The 24370-nt window shown below is 40.1% G+C and overlaps 1 protein-coding gene across 1 annotated transcript; it reads right to left on the reverse strand.

The window, feature by feature from the left end:
• Window positions 1-628: 628 nt before the first annotated feature.
• LOC144981299 (beta-1,4-galactosyltransferase galt-1-like) lies at window positions 629-20238 on the reverse strand. Its single transcript, XM_020713863.3, has 4 exons — window positions 20124-20238; window positions 7623-12045; window positions 3221-3551; window positions 629-3144 (listed from the first exon to the last, which is right to left on the reverse strand). The coding sequence occupies exons 2-4, from the start codon at window positions 8234-8236 to the stop codon at window positions 2968-2970; spliced, it is 1122 nt and encodes a 373-aa protein (XP_020569522.2). The 5' UTR covers window positions 8237-12045; window positions 20124-20238; the 3' UTR covers window positions 629-2967.
• Between the last annotated feature and the right edge of the window lie 4132 nt (window positions 20239-24370).

Below are 24370 nucleotides of genomic sequence, written 5' to 3' on the forward strand. Positions count from 1 at the left end.
GGCGGGGGACAGCTGTTTGACCACCGGGGGCAGTCTATCATCTGTCCCCAACTTACCCCCTTCCTCATATAACCTCATAATAGGGTGAGGGGGTGGGGGGCTTAGCCTGCGATGAGCCTAGGGGGGGGGGGGTTTACTAGGCAGTGGCCCCCCTCCTGTGGTTGCCGTATGGAGTGGGCCCCCCCTCTTTCGGTTTTATTTGCACCTTAGACATGTAGGGCCCTTGGTAGGGGGGGTGCTTGGACATCACTGCCAGCAAGCAGCGGATGTCCTCCTAGCACCCTACCCGCCAATTTTAACCGCACCCCCCTTAATACACACACCCCTCCCCCCTCAATATATACATCCCAACATAAACACACACACATGCACACACACACCCTTTCAAACACACATACACGCACACACATTTTGCAAGGAAGGTGGGACCTGGGTCCGTCTGTCCCCTGCCTCTTCCCTGGTGGGGGGTACGGGCCCCTTTGCGGCGGCGGCTGTGTCCCCGGGGTGCCGGCTTCCTGGGCCCGGCGGTGCTCTCTCCGCGCGGTGGGGGGGCTCTTTTTTCCCCGGGGTTCCCCCCTCCTGGGCGGGGGCGGCGGGCCCCTGCCTCGCTCCTCCCTGGACCAACCGTGGGCCGGGCGGGTGGCTGCCTGGAGTGCGGAGCGGGTCTCCCTTGGGGGGTCCTGGCTCGTACCTGGGGTTGGGGCGGGGGATGCCCGGAACTCCTGGGTGGCGGTGGGGTGCTCGTTTGGGGCTGTGGGCGTCCTTCTCCGGTGGGGCCCTGCGTTGGGTTCTCCCGGCGCGGCGGGGGGGCTGCTCTCCTGGTTGGGCTGGGGCGGCGCTCTCTTTCCCTCCGTGCGTCCCTGGCCTCTGGCTCTGGGGGCCTTGCGGCGGCCCTGCTGGCCCTGGCCTGGGTGGCGGGCTTGGTCGCCCGGGCGGCGGTTGTTCCCTGCCGGTTCCCGTGTGGCGTTGGGGGGATTCCGGCTGCCGCTGCTGCTGCGGTGGGGGTCTTGGGGTGGGGATGGCTGGGCACTCTCCCTCCTTCTTTTCACGTTCCACCATCCATTTTAGAAGAACATAAACACTCACCTGAGCACTGGTGTTAGCTCACCTTTGCACTAACAGTTTGCATGACTGAATGACTGAAATATTTCACACTAGTTGGTTTTAAGGCATAAGTATGCGTGTGAACACTATCTGTTTTGTGTACATGTCGACAGGTGGACATTTTTGCAGCTAGCAGGTGTGTTTATAACATTTGAGTGTGTGTGTGGACAGGCTCCGCCCCTTTTTTTTTTTTTTTTTTTTCTACATTTGAACCTTACCATAATGATTAACAACCAGTAAACTTGTTGCTTTATGCTGCTTCATGGTCTTATCCCCCTTCCTCCTATTATCACCCCCTACCCCCCCTCTCTCTAACGTCCCTCTCTCTTCTTCCCCTCTTTCCTTTTCCGTCCGGTCCAACACCAAAGATTTTCAGACATGATTGAAATTAATAAAGTTTGGCCTCAATTACAAAAGGGGTTTATTCAGACATACCTTTGGTTTGTCTGAAGATTAATAACCCCTCTTGTTAAAATAAAATATGTCCAACACAAGAGGCCCTCAGCTCTCATCTGTCTGCCCAGCTGTTGGACAGGACAAGTTAAAAAAAAAAAAAAAAAAAAAAAAAAAAAATTAATCATTGAGTCAAGTTCTTTGATGCCCCTGTCTTTTGTTCAGCTAAGAGCAGAGGGTCTTGTGAGGAAGAAGATCTAAAAACCAAAGCGAAATCAAATAAGCAAATTACTGATTTTCTGTGGTGACCCTTGAAAAGAGCAGCCAAAAGGCAAAGAAGGATTTTAGAGAGTAGATAAATGTAACACCTACAATGCCTCACTCTATTATTTATATTAAATATTTATATTAAATGTAGCAAACTGAACGCATTCTGCACAGGAGACTTGGCACGGAGGAGATTGACTGACAAGGTCACCACCCAATCAAGACACGGTATACAGTGTACTATATAAACATGTGGTTGTAGAGTTAGATAAGTTAATTCTTCTCTAAGAGTTCTGGTACATTGCCTGTCTGTCCTGGGGGAGGATCCCTCCTTCATGTGGACACCCCTGAGGTTTCTTCGTTTTTTCCTGAATCCGTTTTTTTGTTAAGGAGTTTTTTCCTTACCACTAAGGAGGGTCTGAGGGCAGGGATGACCAGTTTAGTCTGTTTAGTTAGTTCAGTTTAGAATTTACCTATTGAATTCTATGTATTCATTATCCTTATGATTTTGTTTACAATTACTGGTACAAAGCCCATTGAGACGACTGTTGTTGTGATTTTGGGCTATATAAATAAATTTTAATTGAAATTGAATTGAAAAAAATCATGCAAAAAATTGCACTGAAAAATCTGAGAACGCAAAAGTTGAGCCACAGTATACGAGGGATCCCTGTATACAAATGTTGATCTGTCAGGAGACTGGAGGTGGGGTCTGTGACCATTGCTTAGTCTGATTGGCCTTATGAATCATCAATTTCAATGTATGTGACCATGTTGGTAGGAATATGTCTCGTTCATTGTTTTACTTTGGATTTTAACATTTCCATCAGAGCTAGCTCATGATTGGTTTCAGCGACTACTGCAACTGGTTATCCGTGGTTTGTATTACCCTTTATTTAAAGTCACATTTTCGCTTTTCATTGTGTTGCCTACTTGTCTGACTGTAAAATCAACAAATCCCCTGAACTCTTGAGAATAGGCATTTATGACTTTGTTTTGTTTTGCAAAAATTGACATAAAGGAACCTAACAGTTCTTGGAACCTGTCCAGTAAGACTGTTCCAAAGCCAAAAGCTTAGGTCCCTTTTCAGTCAAAAAGTCTCAATTAAAATAAACGAAGGCAGCTTGTTAGAAACTGCCTTGACTGCAGTTACTTTATTAAATAAATAAATCCAGTTGTTGCATAAGTAACTGAAATTTTCCCTTACCTTGGCTGAACTATCATCTTGTATGGATGATAGTTTGAGTCTGGGTCTTCTCTGTAGATGTGCTCCAGAATGTTAATTCCTGGCACATTGCTCCATCGATGAAGATGGAATTTTCTACTTGGCTCAAAATATTTGTTGGGAAAGACGTGGCTTTCAATGAGGAACTCTGCTACCTACAGAACAGCAAGAGTTTGCCATGAATTGAAAGAGGTAATGTTGTCTTTTGCATGCATATGTGGAAAGACTTACATTTGGATAGTGTGATTGCAGCATATCCATCATAGAGTTCAGGTTGTCGTGTAGGTAGGGCATGATGATCTCATCTATATCATTCAGCAGGACGTAGCGCGAACGCTCCATGGATCTATAGATGCACTCATTGAGGGTGACGATCTGACCAAAATACTGGAGGTCTCCTCCATGTTCTTTGAAGTTCCAGCCTCTGGATGGATTCAGGTACTGGTCGATGGGCCATGGAACCATTTCAACAAAACCTTCCTGACTGTAACCATTTAGGAGACGGCCAAGTTCAGGTCCACAGCTGCTGTTATAGATCACCACTCTGTTCACACCAAGCAACCTGAAGAGAAAAACAAAGAGTTTTAGTTGAAAAGCATAAATGTTGTCAACATGCATTTGCTGGACAAGCAGTGAGGGGGTCCTTCTTCTTTTCCTTTTTCTACTTTTACAGGTGTGTAGTTTACAAGTATTTAAAACCACAGACAATTTTTCTCTGATTCAACATCAGCTCATTATCCTGTTTAATCGGGAAAATGATTTTAGTCTAGAAACTATGGTAACCCCGAAGCCCAAATTCCACAAACAAATCGCTCAAAGCAAAAACATATTAAAGATAACGACCATTAAAAACAAGAAACCAAAACGCAATTACAAAAATAAAAAAAATTAAACATTTTGGAAAACAAAAGTAATTTTCAGAATTTAAAACACAATGTTAAAAATTAAACTAAAGAAGAAACCTGAAAAGGTAGGTACTATGGGACATCACTAACTGGATGACAATATTTGTCCATTTCAACAGAAGGTTACTTGGTGTGAAGCGATACTGGATTTGCTCTCTAATCAGAAAAATTGCATTAGTATGTGGACGTAAGTAATGGTGCATTCAAAAAAACCAGACTTCCCAAGCGGGCATGTCTCCACTAGCGATACAACTCATTGTTGGTCAAGGTCCCATGGTCGATGCCGCTGATTGTACTGCTATGCATCTTTCATCCTCCTTGTTTTTTCCTGCTGAGAAACGGCTTCTATGTTTGGAAGAGCAATTTATAGTAGAGCTGGAAATGTTAGCAGCTGGTGCGAAGCTTCCTTCCCATGAGAAGCTGAGCAGGGTTGTATCTATTCTGCAGTGGAATACTGTAGCTCTGTATGCAAGCAGTGCAAGATGGGGATCAGCAGCTTTCTTCAGGAGATCTTTTATGGTCTTGACTGCTCTTTCAGCCTCACCATTACTCTATGGATGTTAGGGGCTGCTGGTGATGTAATGATATTTATAAGGTTGTGCAAACAATGCAAAAATAGCTCCAGAGAATTGAGGTCCAATATTTGTCACCAGCTGCTCTGGAATGCCTTGGCGTGCAAAGATTTTAAGTGTTTGAATGTTTGAAGTCTTTGTGGTCGTAAGCAAAGTGAATTCCACAAGTTTTGATGCATAATCCACAACTAACACTGCTGGTTACTGGGTTGGCAACAACGGCTCTACAGGACGACATCTCTTTACTGGAGATCCGGCAGTGGCTTAATCCACGCCACCACATCGACTGCTGTGCACGTTCTCTGCATTTCATGATTCCTTGGTGACCTTCATGAGGAGTTGTGAGCACACCATTTCTCATTGAAGAAGTGATAACAAGCCTGTCAACCTTAAGCAGCAGTCCGACAAGTACTGGTGACAGTAGTTCCGCCCAGTAGGGTCCATTGGTTGTGACTAGTGTACTTTCAGGTGCTCCAAGTAGGAAGTGCTTACTGGTAAGCTGTCAATTATTCTCTCCACACATGCAATATATTTGTGTCCTCCAACAACTCCTTGTCGTCTGGTGTTTCATTATTTAATATGGGAGGAGTCAGACAAAGAGAAGTTCAGAATCCTTTCATGAGAAGCACAATCAAGGACCCAGTTACTTCTTAGTGTCTCTCGAAGGGGTACTGGAAAGCACCCCAACGGGGGACTCCCTTTTTCCTCCTGTGGGACTTCAATGCCCACGTGGGCAATGACAGTGGCCCCTGGAGGGGCTTGATGGGTAGGAATGGCCTCCCTGATCTGAACCTGAGTGGTGTTTTGTTGTTGGACTTCTGTCGTCGTCATAGTTTGTCCATAACGAACACCATGTTCCAGTGCAAAGGGTGTCCATCAATACACGTGGCATCAGGACACCCAAGGCATGAGGTAAATGATCGACTTTGAAGTTGTTTCAGGCGACCTTCTGCCTTGTGTCTTGGACACTCGGGATGCCTCCTGGATGCCTCCCTGGGAAGGTGTTCTGGGTATGCCCCATTGTGCTGAGGCCCCTAGGGAGACCCACGACAAGCTGAAGAGACTACGTCTCTCGGCTGGAGTGCCTCGGGGTCCCCCCAGAGGAACTGGAGGAAGTGGCCAGGGCGAGGGAAGTTTGGGCATCTATGCTTGGAGTGCTGCCCCCACGACCCGGTCCCGGATAAGCAGAAGTGGATGGATCAGGTGCCAATCGTTGCCCCATATTTGGAGTAAGACACTCCCCAGTCCATATGATGCATCTGCTGAGACTTCGTTGTCATGATTTGGATCATACATGGCCCAAACTGGAGGTGAAGCCAAATAGTCTTTTTGATCTTGAAATGCTTGGGCCTGGTCAATACCCCACACCCAGTGTGAGGTGTGTCTCTTTCTGCCAGTTGAGGGATGAACTTTCCAATCTGATTAACTGTTCTGAGAAAACTCCTCAGTTCAGAAACATTAGTTGGTTCTATCATTTTTCTCACTGCTTCTGTCTTGCTTGGAAATGGACTGATTTCATTGGCTGAGATGACATGTCCTATGAAGATCACTTTGACAAGTCACATTTTTCAACGTTCGGTGAAATGCCTGGCTCCTGCAACGTCTTGAACACAACATGTAGGCGAGTGTCATGTTCTTCCTGTGTTGTGCCCCACACCAGCACGTCGTCCATGTGGCAAACCACACCTTCTAGACTGTTTATGACTTCTGACATTCTGTTCTGGAAAGGTTCAGGAGCAATCAGGGTGCTGTATTTGGCTGACTCTTCTGCAAGGGGAATTTGCCAAAATCCCATATTAGCTTCTAGCTTTTGAAAATTCTGGCTCCAGCCAATTCGTCAAAAGTCTCTTCCACTGATCCTAGGATGAATTTTTACAATGTGCATTTGGTTTATTGCGTTGAGGCCTTCACAATTTGCTCTGTCAGATATCTGAATATGATTTGGTTTTAATCTTTCTGGTGCTTTAGTGCACCTTGTCAATACGTTTAGCATCTCTTTGCTGTGTTATGGTGTCACCTTACAGTGAAGATTGCTGCATTTTCACTCCCTCACTGTCTTGCCATGTTAATAGTTTTATCCAGAGTAAGATCCAGGTCAACCTGCATGCGTTCAGACAGGCGTTTATCTGACAGACCCGACCACTAGTCGATCACGTATCCCCTCGTCATTAAGTGTACCGTGGCCACAGTGTTCTTTTAATGCTTATAGTGCAGTAATAAATGCATCCACAGTCTGATTTTTGTCCTGCTTTCTCATGTTAAATTTTTCATGTTTGTAGATTACGTTTTTCTTCACTATGAGAAATGCTTGGAAGCCATCTCCCACCCTTTGATACGTCCGTTGTCGGTCTGCAGGTATGCTTAGTCAACGCATGACGTCATCTGCTTCATCCCCCATGCAGTAAATCAACGTATTTATTTAAATTTCCTCTGAGCTTGCATTCAGGTTACTTGCTATGTGAGATCTTTCAAACCGTATCCACTTTCCCATTCTTGCGACTTGGAAAAGTCAAAAGGTTCTGGAGGTTGAAGACTGAAGGGGGTGCTCGGCCACAGCGACATTCGCTGCACATTCTCGTCTGCCATGTTCAAAATCGGCTTTATCTTTTGTCTAACAACTTATCAGGACCTCTGACATCATGTCGTGTTTTAAACAGAGAGAAAAAAAGAGGGTCCAACAGCTTACTTGCCAGAGAAATTTTCTTGAACACTTAACATGGTTCCTACATACGTCTCTCTGAGTCTAGCCACACTTCACGCCACCCTGACACAGGTGTTATGTCATTCAAAAGCCGCCGCGTAGTTGTACAACAACTTTTTTTTTAAACAATGCAATAACGCCACATAGACTTAATTTGAAAAAAATGTGGGTATTTTTTTACATTATTCCTGCAGGGTTAATGGGGAAAAAAATCAAGAACTGACACATTTAATGAGCTTTCCTTAAATAAATAGAAACTTTCCTATAATTTGATTGGAAACCTGAAAAAATACAACATGCATGCCAATTGAGAACCCAAAACACTCATTAATTCAATTCAATTCCATTTTATTTATCTAGCTCAATTTCACAACAATGGTCATCTCAACGGGTTTCATTAAAAAACACTCTTGGATAAACTGATTTAAATGAGTTCATGCTGCAGCTTTTCTTACCTGTAGATCTCCAGAGTTTGTGCGAACTGAAGCACATTGTTGTAATTCCCAAAGAGGGTAGAAATGCAGACAGTGAAGTCCAATTCATTCTCCTCCTTTTTTGAGGTTTTCTTGTTTCTTATAGGTATCCAAAGTTGTTCCGATGTTGTAACTGTGCTTGGTGCTGTGAGAAGGGTGACATACGTGGCATCGCAGTTATCAGGGATCTGACACAGGACATCCATGGTGCCGTAGGGAAATCCAAAGTGGTCAGGGTGTGGTAAAATGATGGAAGGTGTAGTTTCACTTAGAAACCCTGCACAGCAGAAGGAGCAGTAAAGGGCATCGACTAAGTCTCTTTTAAAAATACCAATGATGCGCAAGTCAAACCCTCCTAATCTTTGGTCCATGTAGGCTGACACCAGCAGGTGCTTGGTATTTTTGAGTGGAGTGATGGTTTGCTCAGAGATCATCCATGGACAGAAAACTGAAGGTTCGTGTTGTTTTCGAATCAGCTCGCCTACTGTGGTTTTTGTCCAAATGTAGATGATGATGGGAGTAACGATGGAAAGCAGGGCCGTGATCTTCAGGTATATATATTTTTTCATCCTGGCTGCTGAGATTAATATTCCCATCCTGAGAAGAACAGAGCCAGATTAAAAATTCTGGTTCATCACCTGTCTCCAGGACACAGTCTGGTGAAACCTCAGGCTAACGTCACATTCTCAGCTACAATATGACTTTAATCCAAATATAATAATCAGACAAAGATATCTCTGTATTTTATTCAGGAAACTGTTAGGATTAGATCAGAATACCAGTGTGCATCAGTGCCATTTTGTTAATGTTTGCTGCTCTCCTGTGTGCCTTGGCCTCAGCCACTTGATTTCCCCTTTTCTGTAGACTGAAGCCTCTGGACATCGAACACTAATTTTGGGAGAGCTGAAGATGTCATGTGAAAGTGTCTCGTCCTCCTCCGCCTCCGTGTAGCAATGGACTATTCCATCAACAGGAAGTTGGATGCATATAAAATACATTTCTTTAACACTTGTATGTTTTCAGCTTTTAGAATTCTTATCCAAACATTTGGATTTTTGACATTGGCAATGTCTAAAAGTGGGCCAGTGAAGAAGTTATTCGATGGACATGCTTTAATAAATTATTACTACAGCCACTGCAGAGGGCCCCATGTGATTTTTGCCTTGGGCCCCCAAACTTCTAAGTCTGCCACTGTATAGAAAGGCACTTCTTGGAGGACATCTTGTTTCTTCAGAGATTTTGCAAAAACTCTGTGTTGATTTAAAATAAGTTATTATTTTTTGACATGCTGACACTAAACCTCCACATCAGCAATACTTGGTCACTATTCTGCTTCTGAGGAGACGTTTTTTTTCAGAATTTCTTAGTTCTCATGGTCTTTCTCTCCACGGTGTTTTTTGTCTTTGATGTCTTAACACCCAAATAACACCCTCTTTGGCATACCGTAACAACCGTTTATGCCACAGGTGTCCAAACCTTTTTTTTTTTTTTGCAAAGAGAGCTAAATTTGATGAAGTATGCAAACCTAACGAATAAATATTTTTTTTCTGTGGCATCATTTTCATTTTTATCCCATTGAACAGAAATATCTTTGAATACATTTTTATCAAAATAACTGAATTTCAGGTATGAAGATCAAAAATAACGTGAAGGAAAAAAAAGTATATTAAATGTTACATATTTTTGCTCACTGTAAACTTTTAAATGTTAATCTTGAGTTATCTTATTGGTTATCTTATTTTAATCACAGAAAGGAACACATCTGTTCCTCTTGTTTGGCTCTGAAGGTCAAGCAGCCACAGATTGTTACCAGCAGTTTACAATGCTTGTAATGTAATACGGCCAATTAAAATCAAGAAATTGTACACAACTCTTACAAAGTGCTGGGGGCTACATATTATTTATTTTATGACTAGAGTCTGGGGGCCGGTGGAAATCTGAATACGGGTTACATTTGGCCCACAGGCCGAACTTTGGACATGCCTGATTTATGCGATAAGCCTGAATTTTTGTCTTCCAAGGAGGGATAGCTGAACTCCTTTATAATTCCTTTATAAAATTATTTTTTGCAATGCTTTCTTGTTTAAATGCATTTTATATGACAAGTATGAGCTGTAATGAAAAATAAAAATCACTAAAACAGCAGGAGGAAAGGACCATCAGTTGGTTTCTTATAAAAAAGATGAAAGTGACACCCTTGTGATCTGCTGAAAGTTAACATTTTTTAAAGAAAGCACCTCTTTAATGTATTTAGAAATATCACAGGTGAATTCTAATTCAACCCACTTTTTAAGTGTAATAATAGACAAATAACCCATTACAGCCGTTTTTCTTTCCAGAAATCCCTCTGTGTTATTGCACCACCACATTTTGGTCTATTCAATCATTTAAATCCTTGCCCTTTTTTTTTTTTTTTTTTTTTAAACGTGTTGGCACACGTGGTAATAACAGAAGTTGTTTCATCTTGTAGAGTTAAACAGCAAGTTAAGATATCAAATGGAAGAATCAAAGCAATTTTAATGGAGAAAAGTTTTTACATTTTTTTTAAAGTTTACATATTTTTTGCTGTTTTGTTAACCTCACCAACAATTTTAACACATTTTCATGTCTGAATCACTTTAATGTAGTTTGTTGGAACAACACAATAAAGGATCACTTAAAACAAGGAAGAAACTGGAAAAAGTATCAAACCTCATCCAGCAGGAATATTCCAACTCTACCCTTAAGGGGCAATTTGAATGGATTTTGGCCATAATGTAGAAATAAAGACATTAAACTTACAGATGTCTGCTGAAGCGAAGCCTCTTTTTTTTTTGCTAAAGGAGAGCTGTGTGCAGGTCCTCGGAAATTCTACTGCATGTTTTGAGAAACCGCCTACTACTTTTACAGATGCCCATTATATGTGTGATGAGCCAAGCAGAAGGCGGAAACGTCTGTGTCATTTAAATGGCAGAAAGCAGTTCAGAGAAAACAAGATTTGATGTTGAGGACCAGAACCGGGCAGTCCTGATCTACAGGTTTAAGGACCGTTTCTTTTAGCTCTGCATAGTCTTTTTTTTTTTTTCTCTTTCTTTCCAGGAAATGGTTTACAGATAAACGAATATAGCACCACACAGTTGCTCACTTTGAACTGCAACTCACTCCCACCTGTAAATAAAGTATCATTTAATCATTTAAGTTGACCACATTCTAGTTCATGTGACTGTCAGAATTCTGTCTCCCCCTCCGGTCATTGGCAGGAGCCGTCCAGAGTTCTGGAGACACTAAATCTCCCAGCAACCCTAGTGCACACTTCCTGGATGCCACACACCTGACTCTCATGTACAAGCACTCACAGTATACTAAAACACTGCACTGAGCCTCACTCAGTGCGAAGTATTGTTTGTGCCACGCTACTTGCATTACCAAGGGTTATATCTAGACCTGATCTTATGATTTCCTGACCCTGTTTTGCTTCTGATCCTGTTGCCAGCCCAGAATTTCACCTGGATCCTGACTATCCCAGTCTCCTCTAATGTTCTCATGCACGTTATTGACTCTTGCAAGCCTGACCATAATTTAGCTTTGTGGACTATTGGCTGAGCAAATAAACCTGCTACAATTGGAGCCTGTTCTTGTGACAGTGACATTATGCCTTGCGGATTAATACAGTGTGTGCTTTGACTATGGGACATTCAGTTCGGTTTCTTTTGTGTATCTACAAAACACAAATCAATTTTTATGCTGTCTTTTATGCACCAGTAGCTAACGCTCCAGAAAGAGGACAAATAAGACCCCCTTTTCAGCTGTAGGAACCCTTTGTATTGCTTTTTGAAGGTTCTCAGAGGAAAACAAAAGGGTTTTAAGTAGACGCAACATCAGATCTCTGGAGGGCACTCACTTTTGTGATGATACAGGTCAAGTAGACTGCCTTATATGGTTTGGTAGGTCACACTTATTTTTTTATAAATTTTCAATTATATGTATATGATAGTAAGCAACTTCTTTCTTTATTATCAAACTGGTATTTATTTTGTCTTTGTCAAAAAGATTTGCCTTTACATTTTACTTTCCGCTATCTACAAAAGTGGACTGTCATGGTGGCCTGTCAGTTACTCTCCCCCTCCCCCGCCCTCTCTGCCTTGAATGCGACCAGCTGTTCTCACTCTCCTCATCACTGCCTCTGCCTTCTTAAGGAGCCTGTGGATCATCAGTCGACGCCAGTTTGTTGTTCCTCCTATGGTGCTTAGTCTGGCCTAAGTCTCGGTCCTGTGTGCTGTCATGCTTCATGTCACTCGTTGCTCCTCTTGCTCTGCATCAGGAAAATCCAGTTCTGGTACTCACCTGGTCGCGGTCCTCTGGTCTCACGAACTACGCTCCCGGATTCCCTCTGCAAGACTCCTCCAGCCAGCCGACGCTCCTCTCCCTGAGAAAAACGCCATTACTCACCTTCAGGCAAATTTAACCTCCTAGAACCTACCACTTTGTCTGGATCTCCTTCCGGGTTTCAGCATTTGGGTCACTCAGTATCCACGTAACATCATGACATGGAATCTTTTTTTTTTTTTCCTGTTATTTATATTTAACTAATAATATTCCGACAGCTAACAAAGGCAATGATAAAGGTAAAAGAGCAAAGGACAATTACTCATATACTACTGTGTACGTTCAAATCCTGCTGCTGCCCTATATGAAGAGTAAAACGCACCAACAAATCACTCGCAAAAAGTCATTAAAAAGGCAAAACAAATGACAAAAACAGTTGGAAATCAAAACAAAATTCTTGATACCAAAACACAAAATTTATGATTTCTTAATGGTTTACTTTTTAATATTTTATTCTGATTTCTGAAAATTACTTTTGTTTTCTGAAACTTGTTTATTTTATTTTTTTTAGAATTGTTTTTTTGTTTCTTGAATTTTGTTCTAATTTCTAAAATATTATTTTTTAAATTGTCATGCTCATTACAATGTTTTTAAAATGAATAACTTGTTGGTGTGATTTGCACGTCAGGGCCACCGTATATGATTAAACCTAAAGACAAACATAACAATTAAAGTTAGAGAGTTAAAATCAACCAAGCAAAAGAGCAGTTTGTATCTAGCCTTTACTCTGATATAACAACTGTCCTTTATTGCTATTATTTAATTTTTATTTTGATTCTGAAAAACCCGTGTTGTTTGTGTGTGCTTTATTTTGTCAGACCGCCTCAGTTGCTGTTAATTTCTTAACAGTTTGGAAACAACCAGGCCTCTGAATGAAATGGTAAAATTCAGCTTAACAGTTTTTTTTCCCGAAAAGATCACTCACTTTTCCAGTTGAAAGCATCTCATTTTGGATTTTTTCCCCCCACATGATAAATAAAATGGATGAAAATTCGTCCTTACACTCAAGTTACATATGTTATTTTTGCTCAGCCCAACCCTCTGATACCTGGTACTTATGAAGGGGAGGAATTTCAAGGAAACGAGTTCAAGCGGTTTGCATAGCTGTGAAAGAAGAGATGGAATGTAGAGAAAAAGCTTAAGAGATTTAATGCTAAATTCAGTTTTGATCCATTAAAAACAGTGGTAATGATGTAAAAAGGGGAAGGAAAATAATTTCATTGATACTGAAAGGTTTAGACATTTTAAGGTCTTGGCAAACAAAACATGCAGCTGCAGGCAAGAGTCATATGAAACTATACAGCCTTAGCGATATCAGAGTCCAGGTATCTGCCCATTTCTTCGACAACTATGATTTTAGCATCACATGGATACACAAAAATACTCCTGCCCATAAAAGCTAATTGTATCATTTTGTGTATTTTTGTAAAAAACATTCAAAGACACCATTTCCTAAAATACATAAAATCATGTTCTTTTTTTTCTTTACACTTTTAAATTGAGTTAAAATGCATTGATAAACACAGGGAGAGTTCATCAGCTTGCTTTACTGCTTTGCCGGCACCCCAAAAATGACAACTCTGATTATTATAATGGATTTCTCCAAAAAGGTTTCCTTTTTTAAAAGCAGCTTTTTCCTGAATCATTGCTTAACACGTTTGCAAATTTATCTCAATTGCTTCTGTTAAAGCTAACCCACTGCGAAAAATTCTATAAAACTGTGCGGTATCCGAAATTCTTATTAAAGCCCTATAATTCTAAATGACAACTTTACTCAGCGCTTTTTTATGGCGTGTGTTTAAGAAATGTCAGTCATTCTGTCTGCCTCTGCGATGAATCTGACACCCCAGCTCTTAATCCTGCAGCTGATGTCTGGTAGATGCTATCATGATGCTGGAGTCTTACCACTTCAAAGGCTGCTCAGACCATGCAGGTTCATGCATCTGTACATAAGCCTGCATGTGTGCTGAAAGCACAGAGACTGCCCAACAAATCACAAGCCATCAAACAGCAGGAGGTGTTCTTCAAGAGCCCCGGTGACACAAGCAATGTTAGCAAGGCTATCAAGAGCTGTTGAGTCTTATTCACATGGAGACGGGTAGACGGGTTTTTTATTTTTACATCAATTCTCAAGTATTTGGGCAGCCTTTGTTTTGTTTTTTTCTTCTTTGTATTATATGCTGCCTGTTTCTTTTTTTTTCTTCCTGTGTTTTTTTTTTAAAGTTCTTTCTTCTATTGTCTCTGTTTTGCTCCTGTTCAGCAGAATAAAAGGGGAAAAAAGTGGTCATAATTCATCTTAAGGGACGTGATTATCTTGCAGAATCACATTCCAATTTAAGGAGGGTTAATAATGTGAGCCAGAAGTAAAAGTCATATCTCCTTTTGGATTTAAAGAAAGCTCTGGGTAAAGATTTGTACTCGAGTTAGCAGAGGTTAGCAAGGCTTATTATTAGGAGTCTAATGAAGTGTCTAATCATAATCCAAATGTCTAACCTGCCTTAAATTAAGTACAATGGCAAAAAAAAAAACGCTTTTGCAGAAATTCCAAACTTTTCCATATGCTTTGCTGTTTTCACATCGATCAGCACTGCTCCTCCAAAGGTGATGGGCCCTGCTCCCCAGCAGCATGCTCACACTGAAGTGCCACAGTTGGGTGTCCACATGGATTTTCTCCAGTGGCTGAACAGAAGGGTCGCTCAGTGCCGAGTTAATTATGACACGACTTGAGCTGAGTCTCGAACTGCTCTCCAAATTTCTCAAGCGCGTCGTGTACTGAGGACGTTCACACGGACTGTAATTCACAGACTGATGCACGCAGCCAGGCGGCCCGTTCCCAGCATGCTGCGCTTTATAATTCTTGATACTCTGTTGCTCTTCCTTCTGCTGGGTTGGGTTAAGCATATCAACAAGATGCGAGGGAACGTCTGCATTATAATGTTAACATTGTCGTCCAACAGCACATAAGCGAGGGAATGGTCCATGAATGTGTAAACGCCCTCATTACGAGGGTTTCAGTTGCCATGACATCACTTATGCCCAGAGCATGAAGGAGAAACGGGTCATTGACTTTAAAGTAAAACAAAGCTGCTGCATCTAAAGATGACTGAACAGTTTAACTTCAACTAAACCAATTAGGCAACATTACCCAATTCTCTTCAGTTAATCACTCGGTGGTATGCAGATCGGACTCGTCATCCACCAGTTGACCCATTACAAGGTTAAACTTGGCGCTCCTTAAATTGAGCAAATGTTTTAAGCAAATAGATTCAGCAATTTGAGTCTTTGGGATGAGATTAAAGGCATTTCAGAGACCATCATACAGAGCCAAGTGATCAATTGATTTTTATCTGATGGCAAACGTGCATTTTAAGAGCGCCTCTTACTCCCGTTCATTAATATTCATTCAAGCACACGTCTGCTCACAAACAGGCTGTGCCCTCAACTGTCAGCCGGGTAAAGCTTTAGCTGGACTCAGTAGTTAAAGTACTGTAGCCAATGATGTGTCACACAGCAATTAAACGTCTTGTTTCTGTAGGTCAGGAGTTTCTGGTTTGTCTGGGGAAATTGATATATTTTAAAACAGTTACTAAAATAAAAATGAATTACTATAATAAAATGAGTAACCATAATTTAATTTGTTTATTTTTGGGAAGTTCAGAATAAAAAGGAATAACTCATCTGTTCCTTAAAAATAAAAAAAGAGGTTCTTTCATTTGTTTTCACCCTTCTGTGCGTTTCTATGTATAGGAATCTCATTTCATTTTTTGGGACAAAAAATTAATGTAAAAGGATTTATTTTAAAATTGCAGTTTGTATTATTCAATATTAAAGTCCAAATGTGCAAAATCTAAGGATGTTTGACTTTTTTTTCTTAGTTTTCTCCTCTTACTATGCTGTAGAGCTGTTCTATCAGTCAGGGACACCAGAATAGTCAAAAGGTTGAAATGCTGCAGGGCTAAAAGTAAAGAGGTGGATCCTTTGGTTGAAGAAATAAACTTGTGGGGGTTGTTTCAGTTCTTATACTTACAGATCTACCATTCAATCCCCAAAAAAACAGCTCCAAAATGGGATTAAGATTCAGCCTAAGGCTAAATGTGTTCATACTGGAGGCAAAATTGTTTCAAATCTGACTTTTTGGACAGATTTTTACAAAACCTAGTTTTTATGACTGAGGAGCAAAAATCCTACATGGTTTGTATCAAGTTGTATGATATGTTTAAGCTGTGCACAGTTGACTAATCTTATAAGAACTTGTCTGTTTACCTTGGCACTTTTTAGGTTTTGGGAGTGGTTTGTTTCTTTCCCAGCAAAAAAAATTAAGTCTGACCCCGCTGAACAAAAACATGCCAAAACAGAGGCACTGTCTGCACTGCAGCTCTGCATCACAGTGAAAATAAACTGGTATTTCAAGTCCAAACCCCATGAGACTGCACAAAAATCATTAGCTATTAATACATTTAATTTAAATTTAATCTGCTGCAATTAGGAGATGTGAATAATTCTCACTACGAAAGCCAGCTTTTTATTAATTAAATACTGTTGTGTAGTTATCAAGCAGCAGGTGGCACCAGAGAGCAAACTTTAATCTGCTGCCACCTGTCAAGGCCTGGCTGGGTTGTTGTTGTGCTCTTTTTTTGTGTGTGTGAGACAGATGGCACTTACAAACAGCCATCTTTGATATCAGAGACTCAAAAAGTTCATGTCATTTAAAGTCGGATCAGATTGTTAGACATGCAAATGAGCGCTGGCGCTGACCAGCCCAAGTACACAGGTGAAAAGCTGGAATATACACGTTGTAGTGGGTCAGATGAAGCTTCCTGCTGCTCCCGTTATAACCCTTTTGACAATATGCCCAGTCATCTCCATGTTGGCACACAGCAGAGAGCACAAAGCGCACTATTAATGGCAAGCTCAATTACGGTAGAATCTCTGCTAATTTGTGGAAGCAGAGCTTAAATCTGTTGGTTTTTAGCACAATATAAAAGAACCGTATTAAGACATTTAAGCTTTTAAAGAAGTGTCTGCAAATGATGCATCATTAAACGTGAAGTAATTTCACAATAAAAGCAGCTGTCAAACATATTGACTGCCACACTCTTATTGTGTGACATCATAGTTTGGATGCAACAGACCCAGCTTATGTCCCATAGTCAAAGCACATACTGTATTACACAAAGAGCCTGTCAAATTATGCTGCTTCCTGTGGTGGGGTGGCATAAAAAGTAACTAATCATTAAAGTCAATGGAACCCCATTGTAAATAAGCCAGTTCCTGTTTTAACAGGCTGAGTAATGGTTTTCTCAACCTGGACGGAGACAAAGGTCTACACAATGGAAACGCATGAAGAGCCAATGTGTCACTCAGATCCACTTAGAAACATGCTGACAGCGTTGCTATCATTAAAGGAGATGGAAGATGAACACGATGAGTGCCTCGTCGTTAATCCCCACCATTTTCAAAATGCCTATCCATTCTGGCAGCTGCGAACCAGACAACCGTGTGCAAATGTGTTTTTTACAGTCAAATAAAATCTCTTTCAGATGCAAAAACATTTCAAGAATTCCTAAATGCTCTGTGATGGAAGGCAAAGGCGATAAGTCAAGGAGTTTGTTTGATTTAAACAAAAGAAAAATGAAAACAGCCCCCCCCAAAAATGTATTCATGGATAAATCAAACCTTTTTAATTTTTCGTGAATTCTATGGACAATAAGGAAAATAACTCAATAAGATATAGGACTGGCACACGGGAAACCAGCATTCAATTCCCAGGGGGTGCATTGAGCAACCAACATCAGTCAAGCATATCTACAAAGCAACTAGTAGTTCAATTTTTCAACATGCACAAACAACAACTGCTATCACAACTTAAGACTGAAGATGTACAACACAAATGGAAGACACCATGAGACAGCCGGAACAGAGTGGTGGAGCATGACTACCAAGGCTGAAAACTAAACAACTGACCAATAACCTGGAATAACAACATAGAAGCTCATATAATGACAATCATAATGACAATCAAGATAATAGGTGCATGGTCCAATACATGAGGAAATTGGTGGAGATGCCAGAGGAGCCAAACATTAACTTCTGATATGGTTTCAAATTCAGTCCTACAATTGGGTCTTTGCTGTCTGGAAACGAACAACCATGGGTGGGATAAATCCATGGGACCAGAGAAGATGCCATTGCTTTACGCTCAACCCTACTGAACTGACTTTGTGTGCTCCCTTTACACACTATTGAGACTGCCGTTTGTTAAATTGTTGTACATTTCCAAAATGTCTTGTTTCTCCAAGCTTCCAATACCAAACCAGAGCTAATGTCAGTAGAAATTGGATGGTACTTGCCAAAAATTTATGGATGCAACCTATCTTACAAATGCATGTTTCTAACAAATGTGACACTATTAAAAGGAAACTGTCATGGTTTGGGTTTCCTTGCATTGGTTTTTGCTTTTCGTTTTGTTTTTTGTCATGTTTGAGTTCTGTTTCCTGTTTTATTTTGAAAGGTTCCCTGCATGTCATGTTTTTGAGTTTTACTTCCCTGGTTCCAATCTCTCCTGATCTCTTGATCACCATGAAGGACTTTGAGAAGTGTTTGATCACGGTCGTCTGAAACAACATGCAGTAATAAATCAAAGAGCCAAATAATTTCAAGAAATATGACGCCTGGATTCAACACTTTCTCCATAAGTCTGAAGTGACCTGATTATCAGCAAAGTTCTGACATGCAGACAACTTGACCTCAACTCTTAGGCGCCGCTGATATCAGCTGAAGAAGGATATGGACCTCTATCTAATGTCTGCAGACATAAGAGCAAAGAGAACTATAAGCTTTGTTTTAAACCGAGAAGAACGGCTGTTAATCAGCAGAAGAAGAAATACCAGCCTTGGTCTTTCGACAAATATGGACCCTTTTTATTTTACTTCACAGCATTACTTTATCATAAAAAAAGCAAACAAAATGATAAAAATACAAAAAAATAATAAAACAAATGATTAATCAATTGTTGAAAGTTGTCAAATTGATTGACTTAATGATATATCTTCACTTGCTCCAAAAAATTTGATAAGTTGATTCATGAATTTTTCCTAATGTTACATAATTTTGCACATTTTAACTTCTGATACTTGATCAAATTTTGCTATGAAAATTCCTGAAACAGGGTTATGTCTATTTTACTGATATAGTATTATTTTTATTTTTTAATCATGACTTTTATAAGTAACATAATCTTCTTATATTTTGGATACTTCATTGCCATGTTGATTTCTAAAAGTTATTTTTTACAAAATAATTTAAGTAATTCATCTTCATCATGTGCTTTATTGATACTTCAAGATTCTTAATTCTGTCTGATAAAAGCTAGGAACCGGATATTGATAAATCATGTAATAAAATGGTTACAGTAGAACAGGGGTGGGATTATATAAATTCGCTTCCTTCCACTCCCTTTCAAGCAATATTTAATTTTATGTCTAATTATTCTAACTGAGTTTCTCCTCGTTGGGATTAATAAAGTTTTCATTCAAGTTTGATTAGTTATTGTATGAATGTATAACTGATGATTGTATTGTTTTTGTGTATTATTCCTATTTGATTGCTTGAAATAAACCATTTCCAATCAAAAATCAAAAATCAAAAATCGTGTCACCTGTGTCTTGTCAGTCCTGTCTGTATTTGAGTCTTGTCTCTGCCTTCCTCTTGTGCTGGTCCATCAATGTCTCTTCCCTGACTCCCTTCTGCCATGTGTTCATGCTATGCCTACAGTCCTTCATGCTCACCAGCCCTACCAACCTGACAGAAATAATACAAGCTTCCCAAAAGTGTCATATTTATTGACAAAAAACAGTTATAACAATGAAATATTAGTATACTTTAGATTTGAGCTGGATCTCAGGCTTTTTGTTCCTTGCCTGACAAGCAATTTGGAAACTTCGACTACATATTCTTTCTTGTTTTACAAGTTGTGAATGTAATTCTGAAATGCAGAAGTTTCTAGGAACTGCATGTGTGGTTAATTGTGCAATGAGAGGAGGCACAAGGTGCCATTTTAAAGATCCAAGAACCAAAGACAGCCAAGAACATTTTTTTTCCCAGACACACAACACTTACCCTGCAGTGTGACTCTTGCCTTCACCTCTTCTGACTCACTGAATAAATGTCCCCAGGATGAAGTGTTACTCAAAGAAACCCTGGCGTGGTGTTTCATTGAGCAACTGACAGTCTGCATTGGTTTTGATGCAGCAAACATGGTCAGCTTGCTTTTATAGCAAACCCTGCTAAGCATTTCAGCTCTGTTTCATTCATCCAATGCTGTGTTCAGACCGCCTAATTGTTTACTCCCAAAGTAAAACCCAGCATAAAATTAATTATGCAGAACACTCAGCGATGGATAGGGAACACCAGATGCTAATGCATTTCAGACACTACTTCAGTGGAGCAGCAGCTCATAATAATGCGCCAAACAGTCACAGATAAATGCTTAATAAACATGAAAATACCAGCAAGAGTGGCCTTAAAAGCGTACTGGACTTGGACTAAAAGTTGGAAAAATAGAGGAATGACTCACTGGTTACAAATTAAAGGTTATTTTGTATATATTTTTCAATAATAAAAAAGGAAAAGTTATTAGTATGCTCCATGATTAATAGGAATTCGCCCTGTGTCATTTTGATGGGAAAAATATTTAAATGAGAAAAGCAGCAACTCAGACTATCTTGACCTTTAAAGCTAATGAAATGATTGTTTAATAAAGAAATGCGGAACTGATCACAGCAAAAATCTAAACAAGACCAGTATTTGGTTGACTTCTGTCAATAAATGAAAAAAAAAAAAAATCACACCTTACTATTGAATATGTGTCTTAAACTGAGAAACTGTACAAACCAAACTACATATTTGATAAAAACTTTACACGTCTGAACCAAATAAACAAATTACGCCCATACCTGTCTACAAAAAAAGCCAATGAGAAAACCATTAACTGTATAAGAGAACTGGACAAAGTGACCCCTCCTCCCTTGCGTTCCAAACAGGAAGTTCCTGCCGGTTCCAAGAAGCCAAATTCTCATAGACTTCTATTGAGAAATAAACAGCTTTTACTCTGTCATTCTACTTGACTCTTTTTAACATGTTCTTACTAATCATAATTTTTTTTCATTCTATTTTTTCTGTATCGCAAGTTTTTCAAGTTATAAACTGACCAATGAGATCCCTCAGTAAAAGCATGTGGTGCCCGCTGGCCCCCACCTTTGATTGACAGATTCTCCCTAGCCCACCTTCAGTGGAAGCAGTGTGGACTTCAAAACAAGCTCACTCCTGATTGGTGACAGTAGTTGCCATACAAACAATGACTCAAGCCACTCGGACCAATCACTGTCGTCTGGCTCCAACATGATGACATCCGCATTGGGGAAAATTGTCAACTGAATCGGCTTCATTTTGCTGGAGCCGGAAGTGGTGGTTTCTATTTGGGTAACGTCACATGCGCTCCATCCAGTTCTTTATACAGTCAATGGAGAGAACCCAACAATGTCCTGACATTAATCAAAAAACTTTTTCTCTGGTTTTTACCTGTTAAATTATACTTTATATCACCTCGATAAAATGCAACTTTACCAGTGTTTGATTATTTGAAAATGTTTCAAAAGCTTCAGCTACATCAAAAACCTAGCAATGCATGTAGTTTTCTATCCTTGTTACGGGTGTAACAATTATTTGACCATAATAAAATAATTTCAAAATTCATTGATTGTATCAAGATGGAAAAATACCAGATAAATTGAAGTGGGTTTATTTCACTATAATGTAGGAGGAACCAAGTACCTAACAGCAGAGGACGCACGTGTGATGTCAGCAATAAAATGACCAAACCATCATTACAGTCCAATTTAGCAAAGACATGTGACCATACAGTGCAATAGAATGTTCTAGTAATGTTCAGTTTGGATGATTTGGAATGTTATATTTAGAAGGAAAATGGAAAACCTAACCTGCACTGTTCAGTACCCAGGTACTCATCTAAGTCACACTGGTTGAATTACTGGCTAAAAATGTCCTGGATCGATCATGGGTCAGTGAATCAGATCATTCATAATGAACCAAATTAACTACGAATCGTGTCATCAACCACAAATTATGATATGAATTGAAATATTAAAATCAACATTACACCCTCAACCCCTTATTAGGAAATTCGTTTTTTTGAAATAATTATTTACCATATATACTTTATGTGCTATTTAGGACATTCTCCACAAAACTGTCTTAACAAAGCAAATCTGAAACCAGTGGGTTTGGTTCCTATATGGTGTTTGGTTTGATAACTGTTATGACGATTTCTGCAGATGTAGCTCCTTGTGTCGTTTTGCTATTGTGTTGTGAAATGACTCAGATTCACTCCAACAGCCTTATTTTAAACCTCTTTAATGTATTTGGGTTTATAGACGAGAGTCTCCCCTGTCACTCCGCTCCATCAGATACCGTCCAGCAAATTTCTTTCCCTGCATTCCCTTCAATCATAAATGCAAACATATTTTTCTCGCTATCTTTGCTGCAGCTGAAGAAAAGACTCACTGATCACTTATGTGTATTTTGAGAATTTATTTATGGGGGAATGCCAACTTCTTATCAATGGCTTTTCATGGAACACTGCTGCCTCACAATTCTGCTGGTGTTTTGAGCGGCAGGTCACAAAAAGAGAACACTCTATGATGCAAAACAGCATTCAGACAGGGAGAGTTTGCTTTGCATGTGATCGACCTCTTACTCTTTCATCATCAGCAATAAGAACTTCTTAGTGGCTATTACTGAGGCATGTAGAGAGAGATGTAAATTTAGACAAGATCAGAGAGAAAGCTGTAAGGCTCAGCAAGCCAGAAGTTAGATGGATAAATCAGGTCATATGGAACAAGGGGGGAGAGAAGTAAAGAAAATGCCATACGCAAAATTTGGCTTTCACCTATTTATAAGAATTTACAAACGGCTAGGACTAAACAGAGCAGTGGGATCTGTAAAATACAAGGTTGAAATGTCTTTTAGTCAATTATCTGCTTTTTTCGTGTGTATTCTTTTTGTGTTCTAGTGGTTGCAGACATCCCCCTTCAATTTGTAATGTCTTTTCTATATTGATACAGCACCACTTTGTCCTGTAGTACAATAGGTACCAAACATGGACTTGCGAAGCATTAAACTGACTTGGTCTCATTGGGCGGTAAATTCCAAAAATGTCACATCTTCATTTGATTTTGTTGCTGTCAGATCGCAATTTTTAGAGCAGACCATCCATCTACACGACTTTATGCAGTTTCAACAGCAGTTTATTTAGAGGCAGTAATGACACAAATCACAAATGACACAAATAAATGGATCAACCCTGTTGAATTTATTTGTTTTTCATTCAAATGCATGGTGCATGAGCTACTTGGGGTGCTACCAGAAAACTTTGGTTTACCAAGTCTAAATGTGCTGGGATGCTGCAAAAATATCCACCTTTTGTTAGGATCTGCTTTTTGCATTTTTGAAATTTAAACTGCTTGCGAGATTAACCCTTTAACACCGGAAATGTTGCCAGCGACACTTAAATATCACTCGCTATTTGACATGTGGCAACTCTATAGCTACGTACACATAACCCTCTGCAGTGAACTTTCGAGTGGTCGATTCCACTTCTAAGTAACTGTGCGTTTCAGGCTTCCTCAATTAAAACTCACACATTCCTACTACATTACTACTGCATTAATTATGTACAATTACTACATACCTTATTAAAAAAAAAATTACATTCAGACTGTGAAGATTCTCACCAGGATTCTTTTGCTGGTGAATAAAAGCCCCTCTTAAGGTAGACTGGAGTACTTGTTTCGTTCACGCCATGGTTTAGCTCAGCTTTTACACTTGCCAGATGAACCAAACTATATGATGAAACACACTGTTGTCCAAACCAAACAGCACTGGTGCAAATCCTCCTTCACAAAATAAACGTGTACACAGAAAGCTCTGTATACAGCACACATGATCTGAAACAGATATGTGTTAAGTGCAGCCAAGTCTGCTAGAAGCTGGTGCTAGCCAAGTGTGATAAACATGAGTTTTGCACAAATTCAATCCTCTTTTTGGTTACTAGTTTCATAAACATTCCCATCTGCAAATAGAGCTCCTGTCAGCCTCTGTCAGCTTTGTTGGAGCTCCACTGAAGCATGTGAGTGCTAACTGCTATCTCTTTTTTTCTGGGCTGACCTTGGCTGCTGAACCAGAATCTGTCAGTCCCTCTGACGAGTTGCAGAGCTCAATCTGCGGCCTGATGGATGTCGAGATAAGACAATGATACTAATACAACACCTTTCTAGATTCTCTCCATG

This window comes from Oryzias latipes, chromosome 22 (assembly GCF_053564925.1).
Source record: "Oryzias latipes strain Hd-rR chromosome 22, Olatipes_Hd-rR_3.1".
Taxonomy (NCBI): Eukaryota; Metazoa; Chordata; class Actinopteri; order Beloniformes; family Adrianichthyidae; genus Oryzias; species Oryzias latipes.

Coding starts and splice junctions, on each gene's coding strand:
- LOC144981299 (XM_020713863.3), bottom strand. CDS start 8,236: ATGGGAATATTAATCTCAGCAGCCAGGATGAAAAAATATATATACCTG. Junction 3,552..7,622: donor CAAACTCTGGAGATCTACAG/GTAAGAAAAGCT, acceptor TTTTCTCTTCAG/GTTGCTTGGTGTGAACAGAG. Junction 3,145..3,220: donor TGCAATCACACTATCCAAAT/GTAAGTCTTTCC, acceptor GCTGTTCTGTAG/GTAGCAGAGTTCCTCATTGA.